Here is a 19,388-nt window from a genome sequence, read left to right as displayed (position 1 = left end):
CCTCTCACCAGCTGTCGTGCCCAGGCAAGCATTCTGGAGGTCCCCGTTGTGCCCCTGGTACACAAAGCTTTGAGGACCTGGGGGGCAGGGGCGGGGGGCTTTCCCAAGCTCAGCAAAATATTCACACACACACTCCACCCTGCCCCCAGCCCTCTGTGAGCTCCCACCGCACAATGGGCCCTTGTCTCGGGGCTCCCTCCGAGCAGCTGTGGCACTGGGGCATGAGACAGCCCAGACAGGCTGGCACAGAGCAGGCGACAGCGTCAAGGCAAACCTCCCCCCCCCCGCCCCCCCGCGACCGCCCCGTGTTGCCAGGCACTGCCCGTAAGCATAAAGGTGAGGTGGGGGTGGCGTGGGCAGACAGGAACGGCTCTAATTAATGAAGGGAGGGAAGGGGCTGCTCCTCTGGAGCTTGAGCTGGGTAGAGAATGGGGGGCCCTTGGGTCCATCCCAGCTGTGCAAAGAGACAGTCGCTGGCTTCTCTCCTGGGCGCCTCCTTGCCCTGACTCTCAGCCAGTGCGTTCACTCGTGGGCAGCTTGCCCCCAGGGCACATCAGGCAGCGCTTGGAGACCGGTTTTTTGGTTGTCACAACTGGGGTGCTACTGGCATCTAGTGGGGGGGGGTGGAGGCTAGAGATGCTACCAAACACCTTGCAGAGCCCAGGATAGCCCCACCACGGTAGTAGCAGTTCCTTCTCTCCCTGGTCTCCTTGGGCTGCTCAGGGAGGGGAGGAGAGTGAAGGTGTTTAGAAGGCTGGAGCAGCAGCTGCTTGCCTGGTGTTCGTGGAGCACTTTGGTTTTGACCCATCCCCACCCTTTGTGTCTCCTGCAGAATCCGGACAATCAGATAGTTCAAACCAGCAAGGAGATGCGGACATCAAACCACTGCCCAACGGTCAGTGCCCCCTGCCCTCCTGCCTGTACCCAGCCTTCCTGGCCTGCTGTGCCCCACACCCTTCTCTGCTCTCCCCGGCCAGGGCAGGCCTGCCCCTGCCATTCCCCTTCACTCAGCTGTCCCTTGACTGAACTTGGGCTGCTATTCAGAGGGGGAGGGCGCTCATCGGTAGCACACCCTAACTCCCAGGGAGATCTGAGACCCCTGAGGGCCAGCCTGGGGCTGGGACATGGGGCATGGGATGGAGCAAGTTGAGGGTGGGGAGAGCTTTGGGGTAGCGGGCAGACATCCCCTCCTGGCCTTGTCTCCGCTCACTCACTTGCCCTTTTCCCTCCTCAGGGCACTTAAGTTTCCAGGACTGTTTTGTGACTTCCGGGGTCTGGAATGTGACGGAGCTGGTGAGAGTATCACAGAGTGAGTCCTTCCTTCTGGGCCAGGGCTGAGTCAGCAGGGGTGGGGGTGAAGCGGTGGGACTTGGACCCCACGTAGCCCCCCACTGATGGGGTCTTGGTTGGGGCGGGGGCAGACAGGTTTCCTGGGACGCTCTCGGCCTCACTGGCATGGGGCTGGGTGGAATGGAGGCATCCAGAGAGCCCCACCTCTAACCTCCATTTCTTTGGAGGAAAAAAATCGTAACCAAGGACTCTTCCCAACAACCTCCAGCCAGGAGGAGGTTTCCTCAGCGGCCTTCACAGTGAACTCACCCCAGGGCTTCTGGGGAGCTGCTCATGGCAACAAAACAGGCACCCACACTTTCCAAACCTCATCACACTCTCCCTTCTTCCCAGCTCCTGTTGCGACAGCATCAGGGCCCAACTTCTCGCTGGCAGACCTGGAGAGTCCCAGCTACTACAATATAAACCAGGTGACCCTGGGGCGGCGGTCCATCACCTCCCCTCCTTCCACCAGGTGAGCCCCGCACCCCGGCCTTCCCCCAGCCCCCAGGCATCTCAGGCGCTTTGGGCAGCTGTACCACTGTGGCCTGGGTGCTTCAGAACATCATCCTTTGTTGAGGGCACTGGCTCCAGAGCTGGGGCTCACTATGCTCCCCAACCCCTGAGATTCCTGCTTTGTGCTGACACAGGCACTCGGCCTTGGGGACACAAACTCAAACAAGGCATGGCTTTGCCTAGAAGGAGCTCCCTGTGGGCATTGGAGAAGGCCTCTCTCTTGGGGATGTGACATTTGAGCCCAGGGGTCTGGTACAGGCATGGGGTGGATGCTCGAGGTAGAGAGAGCAGCCTTCAACCTGGCCAAGGCTGGGCGGGCTGGCGGGACTGTCCCACGGAGGACTTCAGAGGCCAGAGGAGGGTGTTTAGGGCTTAAAATCCACTGACGGCTTTTAAGTAGAAGATGCTGGGGATATGTGTTCTAGAAAGTACTTCTAGAAGAAGTTAGAGGCTATCCCAGCAGGTTGGAGGGGAGGAGGGCCTGAGTCAGATGGGGGATGGCCTGAGAGGGAGGGATGGAGTTGAGAGATATTTGGGAGGTAGATATAGTAGGCCCTGGTCACGCAGGGCAAGGTGGGATCCTGTCCTTTTTTAAAAAACCTTGGACATTTTGGTTCATTGTGAGGTTTAGGCATTCATTTTGATATGTTAGAATATTGCATTACAATGTTATGATGTTTTCATATTTAATCATACTTTAATATAAAATAACGTAATATCACGATGACTGAGTTTTGTGTCACCCCCTGGCATTTCTGTCCCTGGCCAGTGCCTCACACGCCTCGCCCCAGCTGTGGGAGCTGATGGGAAATAGAAGGTGGGGCTGAGGAAGCAGTTGGGGGTTTTGCCCACTTCTTTGACTTGGGCAGCTCCATAGGTGATGGATGGTATTGTGACTGAGAAGGGGCTCAAGGAGGAGTGGGTGGGCTGGGCCCAAGGGGCTGTAGGTCTGGCCTTGGGGGGTGGGCACACAGCGAGTGCCCTGAAGTGCTGCTGACAGCGGGCACCCACTCCCCACATGGAAGACTGTCAGCGCAGGCTTCCTCGGCCTGCATACCAGCACCTCAGCTCATCCTTGGCCCACCTGACCCCTCTCCTCCTTCCCCAGCACCACCAAGCGCCCCAAGTCCATCGATGACAGCGAGATGGAGAGCCCTGTCGATGACGTCTTCTATCCCGGCACAGGCCGCTCCCCAGCAGCTGGCAGCAGCCAGTCCAGCGGGTGGCCCAACGATGTGGATGCAGGTATGGGCGCCACAAGGCCCGACCTGGAGCAAGGGCAGCATGGAGCCTCCTCTTCCCCCTCAGTTTACCTGGCAAACCTCTCACCGTTCCTCCTCCTGTTGGTGGCACTGCCCGTCTTTTCACCCCCTGAGCTTCCAGAGGAGGGCAGACCAGGAGAGCGGAGGCGAGCAGCTGGGTTGTCCCTGAGTGGGCAGTAGAGCCCATAGATGTGGCAGAAGGAAAGCAGAGGCCCCGACCCTGAGCCTCCGGGGCCCTGCAGTGGGGGACGTGGCCTCCCGCTCAGAGCCTCCTCATCCTCCTTCTCTTGGCATTTCTTTAGAGAGGCTGCCCCGGTTCTGCGGTCTTCATGGTTTAAAGCCATTTCTCAGACTGGGCACTCTTGACCTTTGGGGCCGCGGTATTCTCTGTAGCGGGGCCATTTTGTGTCCTGTAGGGTGCTGAGCAGCAGCCCTGACCTCCACCCACTAGATGCCAGGAGCAAACTTCCTCACCAGGTGTGAGGACCGAAAAGGTCTCCGCACATTGCTGAATGTCCCCTGGGGGGGACAGGACCTTCCTAAGTTGAGGACCACTGGTCTAAAGGGCCCACCTTCACAGAGAGGCGCAGAGCCTAGTAAAGAGCGAGCAGAATTGTTTTCAGGCCTCCCGATCCTCTCTAACCACACCCTTGCTGGTGAGTACACCCACCTTCACCTCCAGTCTTGACAGGAGGTACGGGCACACCTGGAGAGCCCAGGCGGGACAGAGGGGGGCTGTGTGTGTGTATGTATTACACAGGTGTGCATAAGGAGGCTGCCTGCAGGGTGCTTCTGCCGGACACATTGTTGGTGCAGCCTGTGTGTGTCCTCAAAGTATGGGTGTCTTGGGACCAGGTAGTGCAGACCTCTGTGTACGGGATGTGCATGAGGTGTGTCTGCATTGGTCAGGCCTGGGGACAGGGGCCTCGTTCTCTGACGCAGGAAGACGAGGGTCTACCTGATGGTGTTTTGCTTGGTATTCTGTAGATGTTCCCCTACCGGGAAGGGCCAAGTGGATGGGCAGGGGCCAGGGCTGGGGGAGAAGCAAGACTAAAGGGCAAGGGGGTGCTTCTGCTTTCCTGCTGCCCCAGATGCAACCTCTGGCTTCCGCTCTCAGCAACCTGGGAGGAAGAGAGGACTCACCTCCGGGCCTTGGGCTGAGGGAGAGGGTTAGACCAGCAGCAAGGCTCACCTCTGCCGGACAGCGCTCCGGCACGACTCTGGGTGCCCCTCCCAGGGTGTCGTGGCCAGCACAGCACAGATGCTTCCCTGGGGGAACCTCTGGAGGTGCAGAAAGAAGGGCTTGAGAAGGCCTTGAAGACTCCCCAGCTAGGGCCTCAGTGAAGTGTTTCCTCAAGGACTGGTGTGCCTTGAGGGCCATGTCTACTGCTGGCTCCTGAGGCATGGGCCCCCAGGTCCCTCTGCGCAGACCTGGTTCCCAAGGAACCCTCCCCTCCGCAGTTCCCTCTCTCTCCTTTTCTTGGCTGCCTGCTGTTGAGCTTGCCACTTCTGCTCCTTCCAGCAGTCCCGCCCCGCACGGCCCCAGCATTCTCCCGCAGCACCCCCAGCTCCCTCGCCTTCCCCCCTTTTCCTGTGTACTCATCCCCTCCTCCCACCGACCCTGTGCTGTTTTCCTGTTCTGGGACAAATCACCAATTAAGCAGCCCAGCTGCAGGACTGGGAACAGCTGGGGAGGCACTGTGTGGCCATGGGGACAGCTGTGCACAGCTGGTGGAGGCGCTCCCCCCGTCGTGCCAGCTATCAGGTGGCACACAGCTGCTGCCAGATAACACCTCTGCTGGCGGCTGGGAGTTCACCCTTTCCCCGCCTCTTCCCTCTGTGGTTAAGACAGCTCTTATTTCTGTGTTCTGAAGCCTCCCCCCGAACCCCCCCGCCACCCAGCACACACACCCCCAACCCAAACCGATTCAGTTTGTGTCCCAATGATGGCAGCTCTGGATATCTGCCCTGACTTCCCCTTATCCCTCCCAGCCTGGGCATAGCCTCAAGGCCCAGCTGAGGACAGGAGACAAGCTCCCCTGGGGGACCTGGCCTGGGGGCCCTGCTTTGTATAGCATCTTGGATGTCATGCCCACTGGGCACAGAGATGACCTTGATTGGCAACATCAGGCTCTTCGAGGGAGAGCTCAAATGGGGTATTCTCTGTGTCCCTGTCTCCTGCTGAATGTCACCCCATCTCTGGTACTGGGAGCCGAGCAAAGCCCTGGAATTACCCGTGCTCTGACAGTCCGGCCTTTGGGTGCCCTGACTGAGGAAGTCCTTTCCTGTCTAACCGTAACCCCAGCACCCGCCCAGGCCCTCCAGCCTCCTCCCTGCTCTCTGGTCAGATGCTGTTTCTCCGCTGTGGTCCTTCCCAAGGGCCAATGGCTGTGCTTTCCCTTCCCGTAAGGAGCCCTGGTTTCTTCCCATCGGAACCTCCCAGAGCCCAGGGCCCCGCGCTGCGCGGGAGCTCAGTTCCCTGACCAGCGATCAAAACCCCGCCCTCACCCCCACCCCACCCCGCATGGAAGCGCGGGAGTCCTAAACCCCTGGACTGCCAGGGGAGTCCCTGGGCCGGCTCGCTCTGAAGCTGCTCTCCCGGGCTCCGCCTGCACACCTTCCCTGCCCTCTGGCCCTGCATCCCCCCTTTTACTCTGTTCCCCTTGAGCTCCTTATCTGCTTGTCAGGGGGCAAGGTGGGCCCCCTTGCTCACTCCCTGCCCAGTGCACCGAAGGGCCTTATTTTCCTCTCCTGTCGGCAGCACCCACGGCAGGATGGTCTGCACACGGCCTGAGAAACAGAGCCACAGTCAGGCAAAGGAGGCAGGAGGGAGCCTGGTGGGGGAAGGGGCAGCCGGGAGGGGGCCGAGGAGAGAAGGAGTGAGCTGCTGGCTTCCCACCTTCCCCTGCTCCCTCCCCACCCCAGCTAAACCTGCCCTGTGTTGCTGATTCCTCCCCCCAGGCCCGGCTTCTCTAAAGAAGTCAGGAAAGCTGGACTTCTGCAGTGCCCTCTCCTCTCAGGGCAGCTCCCCGCGCATGGCTTTCACTCACCACCCGCTGCCTGTGCTTGCTGGAGTCAGACCAGGTGAGAAATGGAGGGCCCGGAGGGGGGCAGTGGGGGTGGCAGAGGAGCCCACATGGGCAACTGGCCAGGCAGAGGGGCCAGGGCCGACCCTGAGTGACAGCCCCAAGCTCTCTGAATGGGCTATGGTATGGCAGTGGGTGGGCATGGGAACGGGCCCTCCCTCCGCAGCAGCGCCTCCTCCAGACCCAGGCCAGCCCTTGGGCCTCCTCACCTTGTTCCTCAGCACTCTCCCACTTGCTTCTCACACCCCCTGTGCATGATGCACGCTTGTGCGCTGTGTGTGCACGGGTGTGTGTGTTTGCCTGTGTGCGTGCATCGGATGCGTGTGTGCTCGTGTGTGTGGCACAGGCCTGTCCTGAGGCTTCCTCCCTCCCACTTACCCCTGACTGCGGAAACCTCAGGCCCATTCCTACGCAGTTCTCCTGTCCTCCCTCCAGCTGTGGGTGGGATAGCACAGGCTTCTCCCTCTGCCCTCCTTTCAGCTCTTGTCTCTCAACTCCTCACAGAGCCCGGGGCCTGTTTTCCCAGCACCAGCCCAGGTTGGTGTGAGCACGGGTTGAGAACAGTACTCCTAGGAGCCCAGGCCCCCTTCTCGGGGCCTCCCTGCTCTTTTCCAGAAGTGGAGGGCTAGGCCAAGGGGGAAGGTGGTACCTGGGCTGCTCTTCAGGGAAAGGAGCTGGCCCTGCTGCCTTGGGAGCTCTCTTGCTTCAGTCTCACGGAGAGAGTGCTCGAGGGAAGGATGCCTCCATGTTCTGGAGGGGATGGAATCAGGCAGGAAGCTGTGGAAGCTGAGTCCTCAGCCACTTGCCTCTTCCCTCTCTTGGCACCTGTCTGGCAGAAAGAGGCCTGGGTTTTTTCTGAACACTGCCCTGTGTCCCGTGTCCACCCTCTGTCTCCTGGGCCCTCCACGGAGAACACTGAGGTTTTACCCTCCCGGCTTCTTCCTCAGGGCCTCCTGGCTGGGAGCCCAGAGGCAGCCAGCAGCGGGGCAGGGCGTGGTGGCCGCAAGGTGGGGGCGGGGAGCCCAGGCCCTCTGCACAGGCAGCGGGAGGGCAGCAGGCCCTGCTCAACTCAGCTTTTATGAACTCCAGAGAGAAGCCAAGTTTCTTCAGGCCCCTAATGAAACTGAGAGCAAGAGGGAGCTGATTGGAAACAGACAGGAGGGGGAGGACTTGGCCAGGGAAGAGCTGGGGCCTGCTCCAGGGTGGGAGATGTGCGTTCGGGGACGTGCGTACGAGCGATTGGGGCTGAGCACAGAAGAATGCGGCCTGGGCAGCAGCAGCCAGGTGCACACCCACCGCACACAGGAGATGTGTGTGTGCACTGCAGGGGCCCCTCTTGCACTGGCGCAGGGCTGTGTGTTTATCTGCAGCCCCACAGAACGGGTCTGTCTCCTCATCAAGGCTCCCCACCCAGGCCCCGGACCGGGGTGAGGTGAGTGAGGCACTCACCTCGGCACAAAATGTCAGGGAGCCCCTAAAATCTCAGTCATCAAGATAAATTTTATTTTAATGCAATATTTCTAAAAATTAAAATGATCGCAAAGATACACGATGAGCAAATGTCAATATTTTAAATAAAAGACTGGACCGACCTTGTGCTTGCATGACCCTCACTTACCTCACCCTAGCTCTGGCCCTGGTTCCAATCAAACTTTATTTACAAAGATAAGCAGCTGGCCTGTGGGTCCCGGTTTGCCAAGTTGGCTTTTTAAAATATTGCATTAAAATGTTATTTATCTTGATTTGCTGAGTTATTTGGCACCATCTTAACTTTCACACTAGCGGCCAGTGCCTCGCTCTCCTCACTCTGGTCCCTGCCTTGCTCCTGCCCGTTCTCTGGATCCAAAGTGCTCTGACCAGCAGTCCTCCTTGTCTTCAGTGCCCCCCACCCCACTGCCTCCTAGGCCCTGACGATGCCCTTTTCTTCCTGCCACGTGCATGCAGGGAGCCCACGGGCCACAGCATCAGCGCTGCACTTCCCCTCCACATCCATCATCCAGCAGTCGAGCCCATACTTCACGCACCCGACCATCCGCTACCACCACCACCATGGGCAGGACTCGCTGAAGGAGTTTGTGCAGTTTGTGTGCTCGGATGGCTCGGGCCAGGCCACCGGACAGGTGAGTCCAGAGGACCCCACGAGCCCCTCTACAGCTCATCTTTGCGTCTGTCTGTCTGTCTCAGGGCTCACAGGGAGAGGGCCCAAAAGCTGGGAGCCCACCTGGGGCTGCAGCGGCAGAGAGCCGGTGGTGCCGAACACCTCGATCTTCTGGGTCTGGGAGTAGGGGTCCACGTATCAGGCCGGGGCCTGTTTGTCATGGTCCAGAGATGAGGGGGCAGTGGCTGGGCCCACCTTGCTTGGGCTTTTTGCCCTCCTTGTGGTCTTTTGCTCTAGCAGGAGTGTACCCATGATCTGTCCAACCTGGGCCCAGGCCCCTTAGCTCCTAACACCCCTCTTAAACCTCAGGGCTGCAGGGATTTGGTAGGTTCTAGACCAAGGTTTCCCACTATTGACACTTGGGGTTCTTCATTCTCTGTTGTGTGGGGATGTCCTGTGCACTGTGGGGTACTGAGCGGCATCCCTGGCCCCCACCCACTCTGTGCCAGCAACACCGCCCCCTCCCCAGCTGTGTTGATCATGAATGTCTCCAGATTTCGGTGTGCCCTGGGGGCATCATCATCCCCCAGTGAGAAGCCCTTAGTAGAGGGCAGGCCTAGTTCCACAGGGTCTTTCATGAGACCCCTGTTGGCAGGACTCTTAACAAGGGGTTCTCAGGTCAGTCATGGTTCTGGAGTGAAGTCTTCTGCTCCTCAGCCTGGGAGAGAGACTGGCTCCCCATGGAGTTCTGTGGCCCCACTGTCCTTCTCCGTCAGCAAGCCCCGGGGCCTGGTCACTGATGAGCAGAAACACAGAGCCACTCAGCAAAGGAATTATCCCAGACGGCAGTGGGCCAAAGATGACCCTTCCGTGGGACGGTGGTCCTTGTTTAGTCCCTGGGAGACCATTCCAGGTTGGGGCATGGTGGTCTCTAGACCTCTGGGAATGTTCTGGAACTCCAGCAGCATGCTGTGCTATGAGAAGGCCCAACTCCTTTCTCCACAGTTGGTCCAGCCTGGAACCCCACTGTGAGAGATCAGATGGGGAGGACACTCAAAGTGCCTTGGTAGGGAAAGACATTGGGAAGCCCATTGCCAGAGGCAGCCCAGCGAGAGCAGCGGCCCTCCGCTCAGCCTGGTGCGGCCTCGGGGCGCCCTGCGCGGTGCTGGTGTATGGATCTGGGGCAGGGCCGTGGCTCAGCCTCCTTGCTCTCGCTGTCTAGGACAGAAGCCAGTCTCCTTCCCTACCTCCCACTCTTCTTCCTCTTCCACTTTTCTCATCTTTTTCTCCCCTTTTCCCTGCAAGGGTTTCTTTTGCTGGCTCTGCAGCTCCTTAGCACACTCAGAGCTTCACCCACCTCTCTGGACAAGCTCTGTCCACTCTTAGGGGCATGGAGGGAAAAGTGGACATGACTCCAACAGCTTCCGTGCTTCCTTCAGAGATTCTGGCAGAGTCTACGGGAGCTGCCAGCATGTGTCCCAGCCCCCAAGGGGCCTGGGGTCTGGAATATGGATCAGAGAGGCCAGGAACCCTTCCGTGCCTGCTTCTCACCTAAGGACGCAGCTGGGGTTTGGAATCAAAATGACAGCCACCTGGGGGACCAACTTAGCCCAAAGAGCCTAAGCTGACCCACAGGACCCTCAAGAGTGTGGGTCAGTCTATCCCTGGGCATCCTGATGGCCAGGTCTTGAGCCTCTCCCTGATCAAGGGCTCAGGAATTCCCTGGAGGTCCAGCGGTTACGACCCTGTGCTTTCACGGCCGAGGGCCCCGGTTCAGTGCCTGGTCGGGGAACCGAGATCCCACAAGCTGTGTGGCGTGGCCAAAAAGTAAATTAAAAAAAGATCAAGGGCTCACTTGGCCTAGACGGTTCTCTTCTCAAGGCAGGTGCCTGCTTGGAGTATACCGCAGACAAAACGCTACCGACAGGGGAGCGAACAGCCCCTCTGGTTAAACAGAGAGTCTAGTTCGGCTGGAGAGCAGTCTCTGCAGGTTTCCTCTTGTGGCCTGTTGTGCCCAAGAGTTGGGGGGTGGGGCTTGAATTCTGCAGTGAGTCTGCTCCACTGGGCCCAGTTTCTGAGAGGAGGCTAGAGATGGCACCACGCTATGGAGGAGGGGCGAGCCAGAGAGAGGCCCTGGGCTCTGCAGCTGACCTGGTGGCAGACGGTGGCGGTACAGGGCTGTGCTTGCTCCATAGCCACCTCCAGAGTAGTAGTTCTCAGTCTTAGCATGTATGAGAGTCACTTGGAGGCCTCACTAACACACAGGGAGCTGGGCCTCACCTAATTCTGATTCAGCAGTTCTGGTGTGGGGCCGAGAATCTGCATTCCCCCCCCCAAGTTCCCAGGTGATGCTGCTTCTGGTCAGCGGACCCACTTTTAGAACCATTGATCTAGAGACTAGAGGAGTAAATTCCTAATCTCCTTGAGAATCTGAAGTTATGGATCATCTTTGCAGAAAAATATATGCATACAAAATTTTACAGACAACTTGCAGAATGGTTCCCAGGCACCTCTTAGACCTCAGCGTAAGGCCCTGATTGAGAAAACCACATCGGTAAAGGCCAAGGTCAAATGGAGACACCACTTAGAGGACATGCAAAGGGCAGAAAGAGGATACCTGGTTAGCTGTATTTCTGTCATAGAGAAGAGGCCACCAGGTGAGCACGATGGAGAAGTTGCAGGGCCTGATGGGAGAGTATGATTCTGGGAGGCAGAAAGCCTGGTACTAGCTCAACCTTGACCACCAGCGCCAGAATGGCCAGGCCCGCATCTTCATCTGTCAGATGAATGTGAGGAGCTCTCCCAGCCCCTAGGTTCCTTCTAAGATCTTAACTCACAAGGTCTTAAGGCACTGCAAAGTCACAAGACCTTGAGATTTTTAAAACCTCAACTTGTACCCCAACCAGAGCGGAGACATCCTAGCCTGGCTGGGACTTGCTTCCAGAAACTGAATGTTGTAAATCAGCAGGTTTCGACGTCTGGCCATATTGGGCTAGGATTTGCTTTATTGGATGGGATTAGTGATTTAGATCCTCCTAGGCAGAGACAGGCTCTGAGGAACCAGAGGCTGCCCTATGGGAGCAAGGGCTGCCTGGAAAGCTCCCGTGTCCCAGCCACCCCCCCCCCGCCCCCGGAGCCCAAGCTCAGGACAGCCCGGAGAGAAGAAGTGAGGCTGTGAATCTGTTGGGATCATTCCATTTCCTGCCCTGATGGAAGAATGAGATAGGAACAAGATAGACTGTGGAAATGAGGGAAGGCAGTTTCCACGTGTATGTCAGAACCACCCTGCAGAACCGGAAACCCTTGCTCTCTGGCCGGTGCTGTTGCTTGGAACTGAAAGGTCCATTTCCAAAATGACACCCAGCACAAAGGGTCTTCAGCCCAGGACACCAATAAGCACGAGAGGCAGCCACTGCTTGCTTTTGTCACGGGCCTCTAAGTGGGCAGGAAAGATCAAGTCGAGGGAACCATTTGGAGGGACAGTGTCAGACCTAGGTGACTGGTCACTGGAGGGTGGGACAGCAGAAACTCAGAAGGGCATGGCCTGCGCGGTTCAGCCATGGGGCTCTGTGGTTTTAAAGTGCAGCAGGATGGACTAAGTTGATTCAACTCAGTCAGTGGGACTTGAGTGCTACATGCTTGGGCCACACAGAGGTGACGTTCCACCTGCTTGTTGGGGAGCCTTGGAGGCAGTCTGCTTCAGAGGCTCCAGTGGAGGTCAACAGTGTCCTGGAAGAACGAGAGAGAGAGAGATGGATGGTGATTCAGGACATCTGGCTGGTCCCCATGCTGGGGATGGTGTTTTCTGAGCAGGCTTTGAAGGGTGTGAGAAAGGGTATTCTAGAACAGTGGGTTCTGCAGTTAGCAAGTGTGCAGCTCCGACTGCTTAGGCTGTGTTCTGGAAACCCCAGTAGGTTTACAATCGGAAGTACTCAGGGGGGAGGGAGTGTAGGGGCATGAGTGGTGGAAGACCCCATCTGGGCTCTATCACGGCGGCCTTGCGTGCCTGGCCGGGGAGATTATGTTTTATGTCAGATGTAGCCGTAGCTGTGGAAGGTTTTAGGGCATCAGAGAAGTCTGAACTCCTTTGGGTTTGGGAAGAGGGTTAATGAGTCTGCTGGAAAGAATCCGTAGGATCCTAGGAGTTAGACAGACATGACTCTGACCTTCAGGCCTTTCCAATTACAGCCGGGTGACCTTGGCTAGACCACTTAATCATGAAGAGCCTCAGTATCCCCTGTTGTGGAAGGCGGAGAGTAGAGCTTCCCTTGCAGCAAGGTTTCTCAGCCACAGCACTGTTAATCTTTGGGCCAATGAGCCTCTGTCCTGGGGGCTGCCCTGTGTGTTGTAGGGTGTTGAACAGCATCCTCAGCCTCCATCCCCAAGCTGTGCTAAGCGGAATGTCTCCAGACACTGTCACTACCCAGAACTGCCCTGAAGCAAGAACCACTGCCTTACAGGGTGGTTGGAGGATTGGACACAACCTGAGTGAAGGGCCTAGTACAGAGCCAGGTGCCAAGGGTGCCGAGCCGCTGAGCACAGTCGGCAGAGGGGAGGCCCCTTGGGAGTCTCACTGTCATAGTCCAGGTGAAACCAGTTAGGAGAGAAGGACGACCTAGCTGGACACGTCTAGGGGTGGGCCCCACAGGGTCTGCCCACCAACAGAATGAGGAGCATAGGAACCTCCCAAGGTCCTAAACCTGGGTGGCTGGGAGGGCAGAGGTTTGACCCACAGGAGAGGGACCAGTTTAGGATGAAAAGCTGTGGCCTGGCCCCCTTGCGCCCAGGCTGCAGGTGGTCATCGAGGGCACTGCCCAGAGCAGCAGGAGGTGTGGAGCCCAGGGAAGCTGTGTCTGCAAGAGGCTGGGGACCTCTGCCCTTCCTTGTGGCTCCTACACCCCCTGAAGCCCAAAGGCTGATTGAACACAAGGCCACACATGGGGCCTGGAGGAGGAAACTCAAGTGTAGGGCACAAGGGGGAATAAAGGATAATTAGTGGATCTGGTGACCAGACATCCCCAGCTTCTGAGGGAAAGCCACTCAAAGAACCTTGTGGGAACCAGAGCTGCCAGCAATGGATTTTCCTCTTGGGCTGTTCTGTAGCAGATAAGCCAGCACCCCACTGTCCTCAGGCTACCAGAGCCCAGGGCATGCTCCCTGGCATCCCCCCGAGGCCATGACACGGGGCAGATGCTGGTGGGCCTGTGGTCCTTGGTTGGGTCTGCTGGTCCTACCCCAGGGGCCCACGGAGGGGAGGCATGTGTGTGTTTTACGGGGGCACAGGAGGTAAGCTGGTACATCTTTCCTGCCATAGGAGAAGGTCTTCAGGAGCGTGAGAGTTCTGAGTGCAGCTGCTTGTACGGCTAGGTGGCATGTTTCAGTACCTAAAACCTGTTCCCTAAGAAATAACAAACCACCCGTCGGACATCTCCCTTCCTCCCTCCCACAACTTCAAAAGAGAACTAAAAAAAAAAAAAAAAAAAAGAGAGAAACACCTGAGAGACCAAATAGAGGCCTCACGCCCTCACCAACCCTGTGCCCTGGAGGAGAGAATCCCGTCCTGCATCACCTTCCGCCGGGAGCGCCCGCTCTCAGGAGCGAGCTGGCGTGGCCGCGCAGGGGAGCGTGTGTCTGTGTGTGATGTGCCTTCATGCGTCACTCTATTTATGTTGTTCGCAGCCCAACGGTAGCGGCCAGGGCAAAGTCCCGGGGTCATTTTTGCTACCACCGCCGCCTCCAGTGGCCAGACCTGTGCCCCTTCCTATGCCTGATTCCAAATCCACCAGCACTGCCCCAGACGGCGCCGCCTTGACTCCTCCATCACCTTGTAAGTGGACGATGAAACCGAAACCACAACGCCCAGCGTCCCCAGCCCATCCAAACAGTCTCCACTGCAAAAAGAAAAGCCCCCTCCCTCACTGCCAAAGCCCCCCAACCCAGAGTGCCACGGAGCCTCCCACCCAGACAAGAGCAGAGCTGAGCCCCCCCAACCACGGCCTCCTGGGCCTTAGTTGCACCAGCCAGCACCCCACTAGCCCCCCTGCCCGCCCGCTGCTCCCAGCTGGGGCCCGTGGCCCAGGCCCCTCCGGGGGGCGGGAGAGGGAGCACAGTGGGGCACACAGGCCAGGGGTGCTGGCCAGGGAGGGAGGGGGGAGGGGAGGCACAGCCATGCCATCTTCATGCCTAATTGCTGTTTTTTCATTTTTTGTTTTTTCGTTTTTTGATTTTTTTGTTGTTTCGTTGTGCCCCCCCCCCACACCAAGAAAATTAAATGTGACCACAAGGCGACGCCACCACCATCCCCTTTTTGCCTTTGCCCCCCTCACCTCCATTCTGGGTCCCTCAGGCCTCTAAATGTGCAGCAGGCCAGCCCCTGATCCCCTCCCCTTCAGCCTTCAGTCTCACATTTGGTTTCTCGTTGTTCCTCTTTTTTTTTCCCCCCCTTCCCATCCCTCTCCCTTCCCTCAATTTCTTCCCCAGGTTGGATGTTCCAAGGACAAGGAAGGGCTCTGGGCCTTGGCTTACTTCATCTCTTTCTCTCTCTCTCTTTCTTTTTTTTTTTTTTTTTTTTAAAACCGATGACAAATTTTGTCAAAGGGAAGAGAAAAATCTGAGTTGAGAGGCCCAAGCTAGACCCGACGACGCTTGAAGGACAGGAGAGGCGGAGGGTGGGCGGCGTGCCGTCTGTGGGACTGTGGGCGGGGGGTGGGCAGCGCTTCGGGCGCTCTGGGGGCTGGCAGGCCGTGGGCCAGGACTTCGGGACAGCGGCGGAAGGGGTGGCCCATCTCACCACTTTTCTTCGTCTCGCGCTCTCTGTCTCACCTTCTTTTTTCTTGGTTTGAGTTCTTTTCCCCTGTCCATCCTCTTCATGCCATCTTCTCATCTGCATTCGCCACAAGACACGAAGTCATGGTCATGGTCATTGGAGGTGGGCAGGGTGGGAGAGGGGGAGCCAGGCTGCGGGGTGGCTGGGGGCCACTTATGGACAGAATCTGGTGAGCACGGGGTCCCTGGGGTGTATCTGGTGCAGGGGGTGGTGGGGTGGGGGCTCCCAGTTAGCTGTGACACTCCTCGTCCTCTCTGGGGGCATCCTTCCTCCTGGGGGTGCAGCGCCAGTCCCCTCCCATAGGGCTCCAGCCAGACAACCCAAGAAGAGCTCCTGGGTATTTGGCCCATTTGCCCCCCAGACCCTAGAACAGTTGCCCCTGGTGCCCAAGCCCTGGGCCTTTGCCAGGCCCTCTGGCCTCCTCCTCGTCTTGTACCTCGGGTCCCTGGGAACAGCAGGACCATAGGCCCTGGCTCATCCATCAAAGGAGGAGAATGTCTGCCGGGCCTGAGCCTCGCCCCCGCTGTGCCTGAGCCAGCAGCCAGCTCCCAGACCCCTCTCTGACCCTGACCCACCCAGCTCAGCCCTCTATTGGGACCCTTCAAGTTTCCCAAACCACCGGCCCAGTCCTTGGGCCCAGAGTGGTAAGTGGTGTAGCACCCAACTAGGCACCCCAGTTGGAGGGGTGGCCTGGCTGAGATGGCCTTCTCCGAGCAGGATGGGGCCAGTCTGCCAGAACTCCCACCCTCCCCGGCTCCCTCTTCTCCAGACCCAAGAGGGCCAGTAGGAAAGCAAGGGTACTTGCTTCGGGTGCTCTGGGACGAGGGGTATCCCTGGCCCTGCCTAGTGCCTGTTTAGGGGACAGAAGTGGGCCCATGGGGCCTCAGCTATAGCCTCCAGGGCCATGAAAGAGGATACCTGGCTGCAACGGAGTGCCAGGGGTGGGGGACTGTGTGCTCCTGGTCCAGTGAGAGGATGAGGGGGCCCCTCGGGCCTGTCCTTCCCACTGCCAGCTTAAAGCCCAGGCAACATGGTCTAACCTAGTCTCTCCCTCTCTCAGCAGTCCCAAAGGGCAGTGCCCGGGCAGGCTCCAAGTCCTCACGGGGTCTCTCCCTCTCTCCCCTGCTCCCCACAGCATTCGCAACGACAGGCGCCTCCTCTGCCAACCGGTTTGTCAGCATCGGACCCCGGGACGGCAACTTTCTGAACATCCCACAGCAGTCTCAGGTAGGAGGCCCTGCCCACCAGGTGGATGCAGGCAGGGGTGGGGGCATCTTGGTGTCCGGGAGGAGGCAGGGATCCTTGGGGCAGTCCGGGAGAAGAGGCTGGGGCAGGGCTGGAAGGCTCAGGCTTTTGCGTGCCCAGCTGAGCCTGCCTCCCCAGGCAGCCCCCAGGCCCCCTGGCTAATCAGCTAATTGGATAATTAGCTCTGACAGCCCTGGCCCTGGGGAAGGCAGCCAAGGACCCAAGGCTAGAGGCGCTCTGGGCCAGGCCTGGTGGAAGCAAAGATGGAAGCAGGAGGCTCCATCCGGAGGAGGACAGGGTCTGCCTTGTTGCTTTCCTTTTGCTCCGGCTGGATGCCCTAGCCCCTGGCCCTCCCCTCTTCCTTGGTTTTGGGTGGGCTGGGTTGGGGGTGGAGGAGGGACAGAGGCGGCCTGGTGGGCCACGTGCCCAGAGACTCTGGCACCGAGGGTAAGGCAGGGCTCAAAGCCGCCCTGGCGGGGCGGCTCCCCCACGTCCTATGAATCCTGTTAGAGGGGAGGCCAGGCTGCTGGAGCCCCCAGTCCTGCTGCCATCTGCCCCCAGTTCTCACAAGGAAATGCCACCCCTCCAGCCCTCCTGCCGGAGGCCCCTGGACCTGGTTTTGCACAGGCATCTTTGCACACACATGCACGCAGGCCCTCTCCTCCCTGTGCCTGTCCCCAAGAGGCTGGGAATAGCCTGTAGAGCCCAGGGCCCTCAGGGCACAGGGACCAGCCTCTGGAGCAGGGCAGAGGCAGCTTTTACAGTATGAGGCTTCTGGGGAATGGAGGGGAGGGGAGCATGCAAATATCTTTTTCTTTTGCACATTTTACAAAAACACACCCTGTGAGCCCAGGGCCTTGGAGGCTTCCTCAGCCCTGGGAACACCTCTTTCAGCTTCTGCTCCCTCTTTGCTCTGAGGCCCAAGTCCAAAGAAAGTTGGTGGATGGAAGTTTTGTGTGTGTGGTTTAAGGTTTTGTTTTTTTCCCTTTTCCTTTCCCTCCCTAAAAAAAAAAAAAAAAAAAAAAAAAAAGAAAGCCAAAAAACTTTGTCAAACTTCAAACTTCAGAGCTCCCTAGTGGCAAGGAGGGGAGGGGAGGAGAACTTCAACCCCCTCAAGCTTCCCACCCCCTTTCCCCAGAGTCACGTCTGACCCGTCTGGTTTCCAGGAGCAACCAGACATGATGTAACACCCAGATGAACTTGAACTTGGGGGTGTTGAGAAGAAAAACAATGGCTCCGAGCAGGGGCTGGAGCCAGCCCCCTCCGCTCTGTGCCAGGGAGGCCAAGAGAGCCCTGCTGGTAGAGGGCAGGAGGGGGTGCCAGAGGAAGGGACAGCAGGAGGGCCTCCCCTCCTGGCTCTGGGCTGGCACCAGGCGGCAGGGCTCTGGTGCCCCTGCCTGCCCACCCTCCCTCCCGCTGTCCGCCCTGCAGCTCTGACTGTATATACGCTTGTTCACTCTCGGGGACCACTGCCATGAGCCCTCCCCATTCACCCCATTTCCGCTTCCACACGCTTTCCCTTCTTCACTTTCTCTGCTCACTTTGCTTGGATGTTGGGGCCAACTCAGAATCTGAGGCAAGTTTGGGAAACAGTTTTTCTTCCCCTTGTTCCTACAAGGAGCCTTGGGCCGGGGCCCTGAGCAGGCAGGTGTGTCTGGGGATGGGGGTTGGGGGGCCGGAGTCGGACAAGCCGAGCGAGCGGGGAGCCCTCGGGCCTGGGGGCAGGCAGGCGGCTGCAGCGGGCGCAGGGGGTCCAGTGGGGGGCGGTTTCCACAGTAACCAGTGACTTTAGCTGATCTCTGGAGCACCAGATGGAGAGAGAACAATAGAATGAGGGAAGAAAAGAGAATTTTACCAATTTTGTCATTCCCTGGGCAGCGTTTTTTACTTAGTTTTAATCAATTTTGGACCTGGCTCGGAAGCAGGGAGGTGTGAGCAGAAAAAGCCGCTCCGTGCTTGGCAGCAGATCCCCCATTTCTGGGACCCGTGGGGAGGCACCAGGGAGTCCCCGTTGGAGTTGTCTTTGTCCCTGACTCCAGGCCTGGAACCAGAGTCTTCCTCCTCTGAGGGGAGGGCCCCTCAATCTGAGCACGTCCCCCTGCCCCCCACCACTGTGCAGCTCAGGAGACCCCAACGGGGCCAGTCTGGGGCCTTGGCTTGGCCTGCCAAGGGCATCGAGGCCAAGCAGGTCCTCCCTGCACTGGTTGTCCCTGGCCTCTCTTCCCTCACAGGAAGGGGGAGGGGCAGGCTCACAGCCAGGGTGATGGTGTAAGGGTTCTGGTGTAGTCTCCCCTCGGGAAGGGGTGTGTGTGTGTGTGTGTGTGTGTGTGTGTGGGTGGGTGTCCCAGAGAACACTAACACCCGAGCCTGCAGGGACAGGGGGCTCACTAGGGCAGCTCCCCTATTCCTCCGGCCAGGACCAAAGCCTGGGAGCTGACTGCTGAACCAGCCCTCCCCCAGCCACTGAGAATGCCTGAGGCCTGGGTTTCCTCCACACATTGCTAGGCCCCCATGAGCCTCCACTTGGCCTAAAATCAGTCGATGGGGTTGAACTTTGGGCAGGTGCTCCAGGAGCTCCATCAAAGGAGGGCAGGTCTCCTCTCTGCATGTTGTCCAGTACGTGGCAGGAAGTGTAGTATCTCTGCCCACCCAGTAAATGCTAGCAGTGCCCCCAGTCATTGTGGCAACCCCAAACCCCCGTGTTTCCAAATGCCCTCCATCTGCACTACCCAGTGTGGTGGCCACTGGCCACATGTGGCTGTTTAAATTAAATAACTAGAGAAAAATTTAGTCCCTTGGTCACACTAGCCATATTTCAAGTGCTTAGAAGCCATGCATTGTTAGTGGCTACTGCATTGGACAGCACAAATAGAGAATATTTCCATTGTCCCATAAAGTTCTAGATGATCTCCGAGGCCCTTTCTTCTTTTTTCCAGTTTTATTGAGATATAATTGACATATATAGCATTGTATAAGTTTAAAGTGTACAACATAATGACTTGACTTACGTACATCACGAAATGACT

General features: G+C 58.2%; 1 protein-coding gene across 11 annotated transcripts in view; it reads left to right on the top strand.

Annotated features, from left to right (window-relative positions):
- Positions 1-19,388, top strand: part of NFIX (nuclear factor I X) — a 128,472-nt gene that overhangs the window by 93,875 nt on the left and 15,209 nt on the right. For 5 of the 11 annotated variants that reach the window (XM_032625442.1, XM_032625439.1, XM_032625440.1 and 2 more), the window contains 7 exons: positions 833-895; positions 1,235-1,309; positions 1,684-1,804; positions 2,954-3,090; positions 6,069-6,191; positions 8,138-8,313; positions 16,253-16,344. In XM_032625442.1, the coding sequence (XP_032481333.1) occupies positions 833-895; positions 1,235-1,309; positions 1,684-1,804; positions 2,954-3,090; positions 6,069-6,191; positions 8,138-8,313; positions 16,253-16,324 (767 nt within the window). In that variant the 3' untranslated portion in view covers positions 16,325-16,344. Of the gene's footprint in view, positions 1-832; positions 896-1,234; positions 1,310-1,683; positions 1,805-2,953; positions 3,091-6,068; positions 6,192-8,137; positions 8,314-13,970; positions 14,119-14,554; positions 14,576-16,177; positions 16,345-19,388 lie in introns of those variants that run through there. The other 6 variants (XM_032625443.1, XM_032625445.1, XM_032625446.1 and 3 more) reach the window with 3 other exon arrangements.

Source organism: Phocoena sinus, chromosome 3 (assembly GCF_008692025.1).
Source record: "Phocoena sinus isolate mPhoSin1 chromosome 3, mPhoSin1.pri, whole genome shotgun sequence".
NCBI classification, from domain to species: Eukaryota; Metazoa; Chordata; class Mammalia; order Artiodactyla; family Phocoenidae; genus Phocoena; species Phocoena sinus.
The sequence above is the reverse complement of the archived record's forward strand: the minus strand, read 5'-3'. Positions and strand labels throughout refer to the sequence as shown.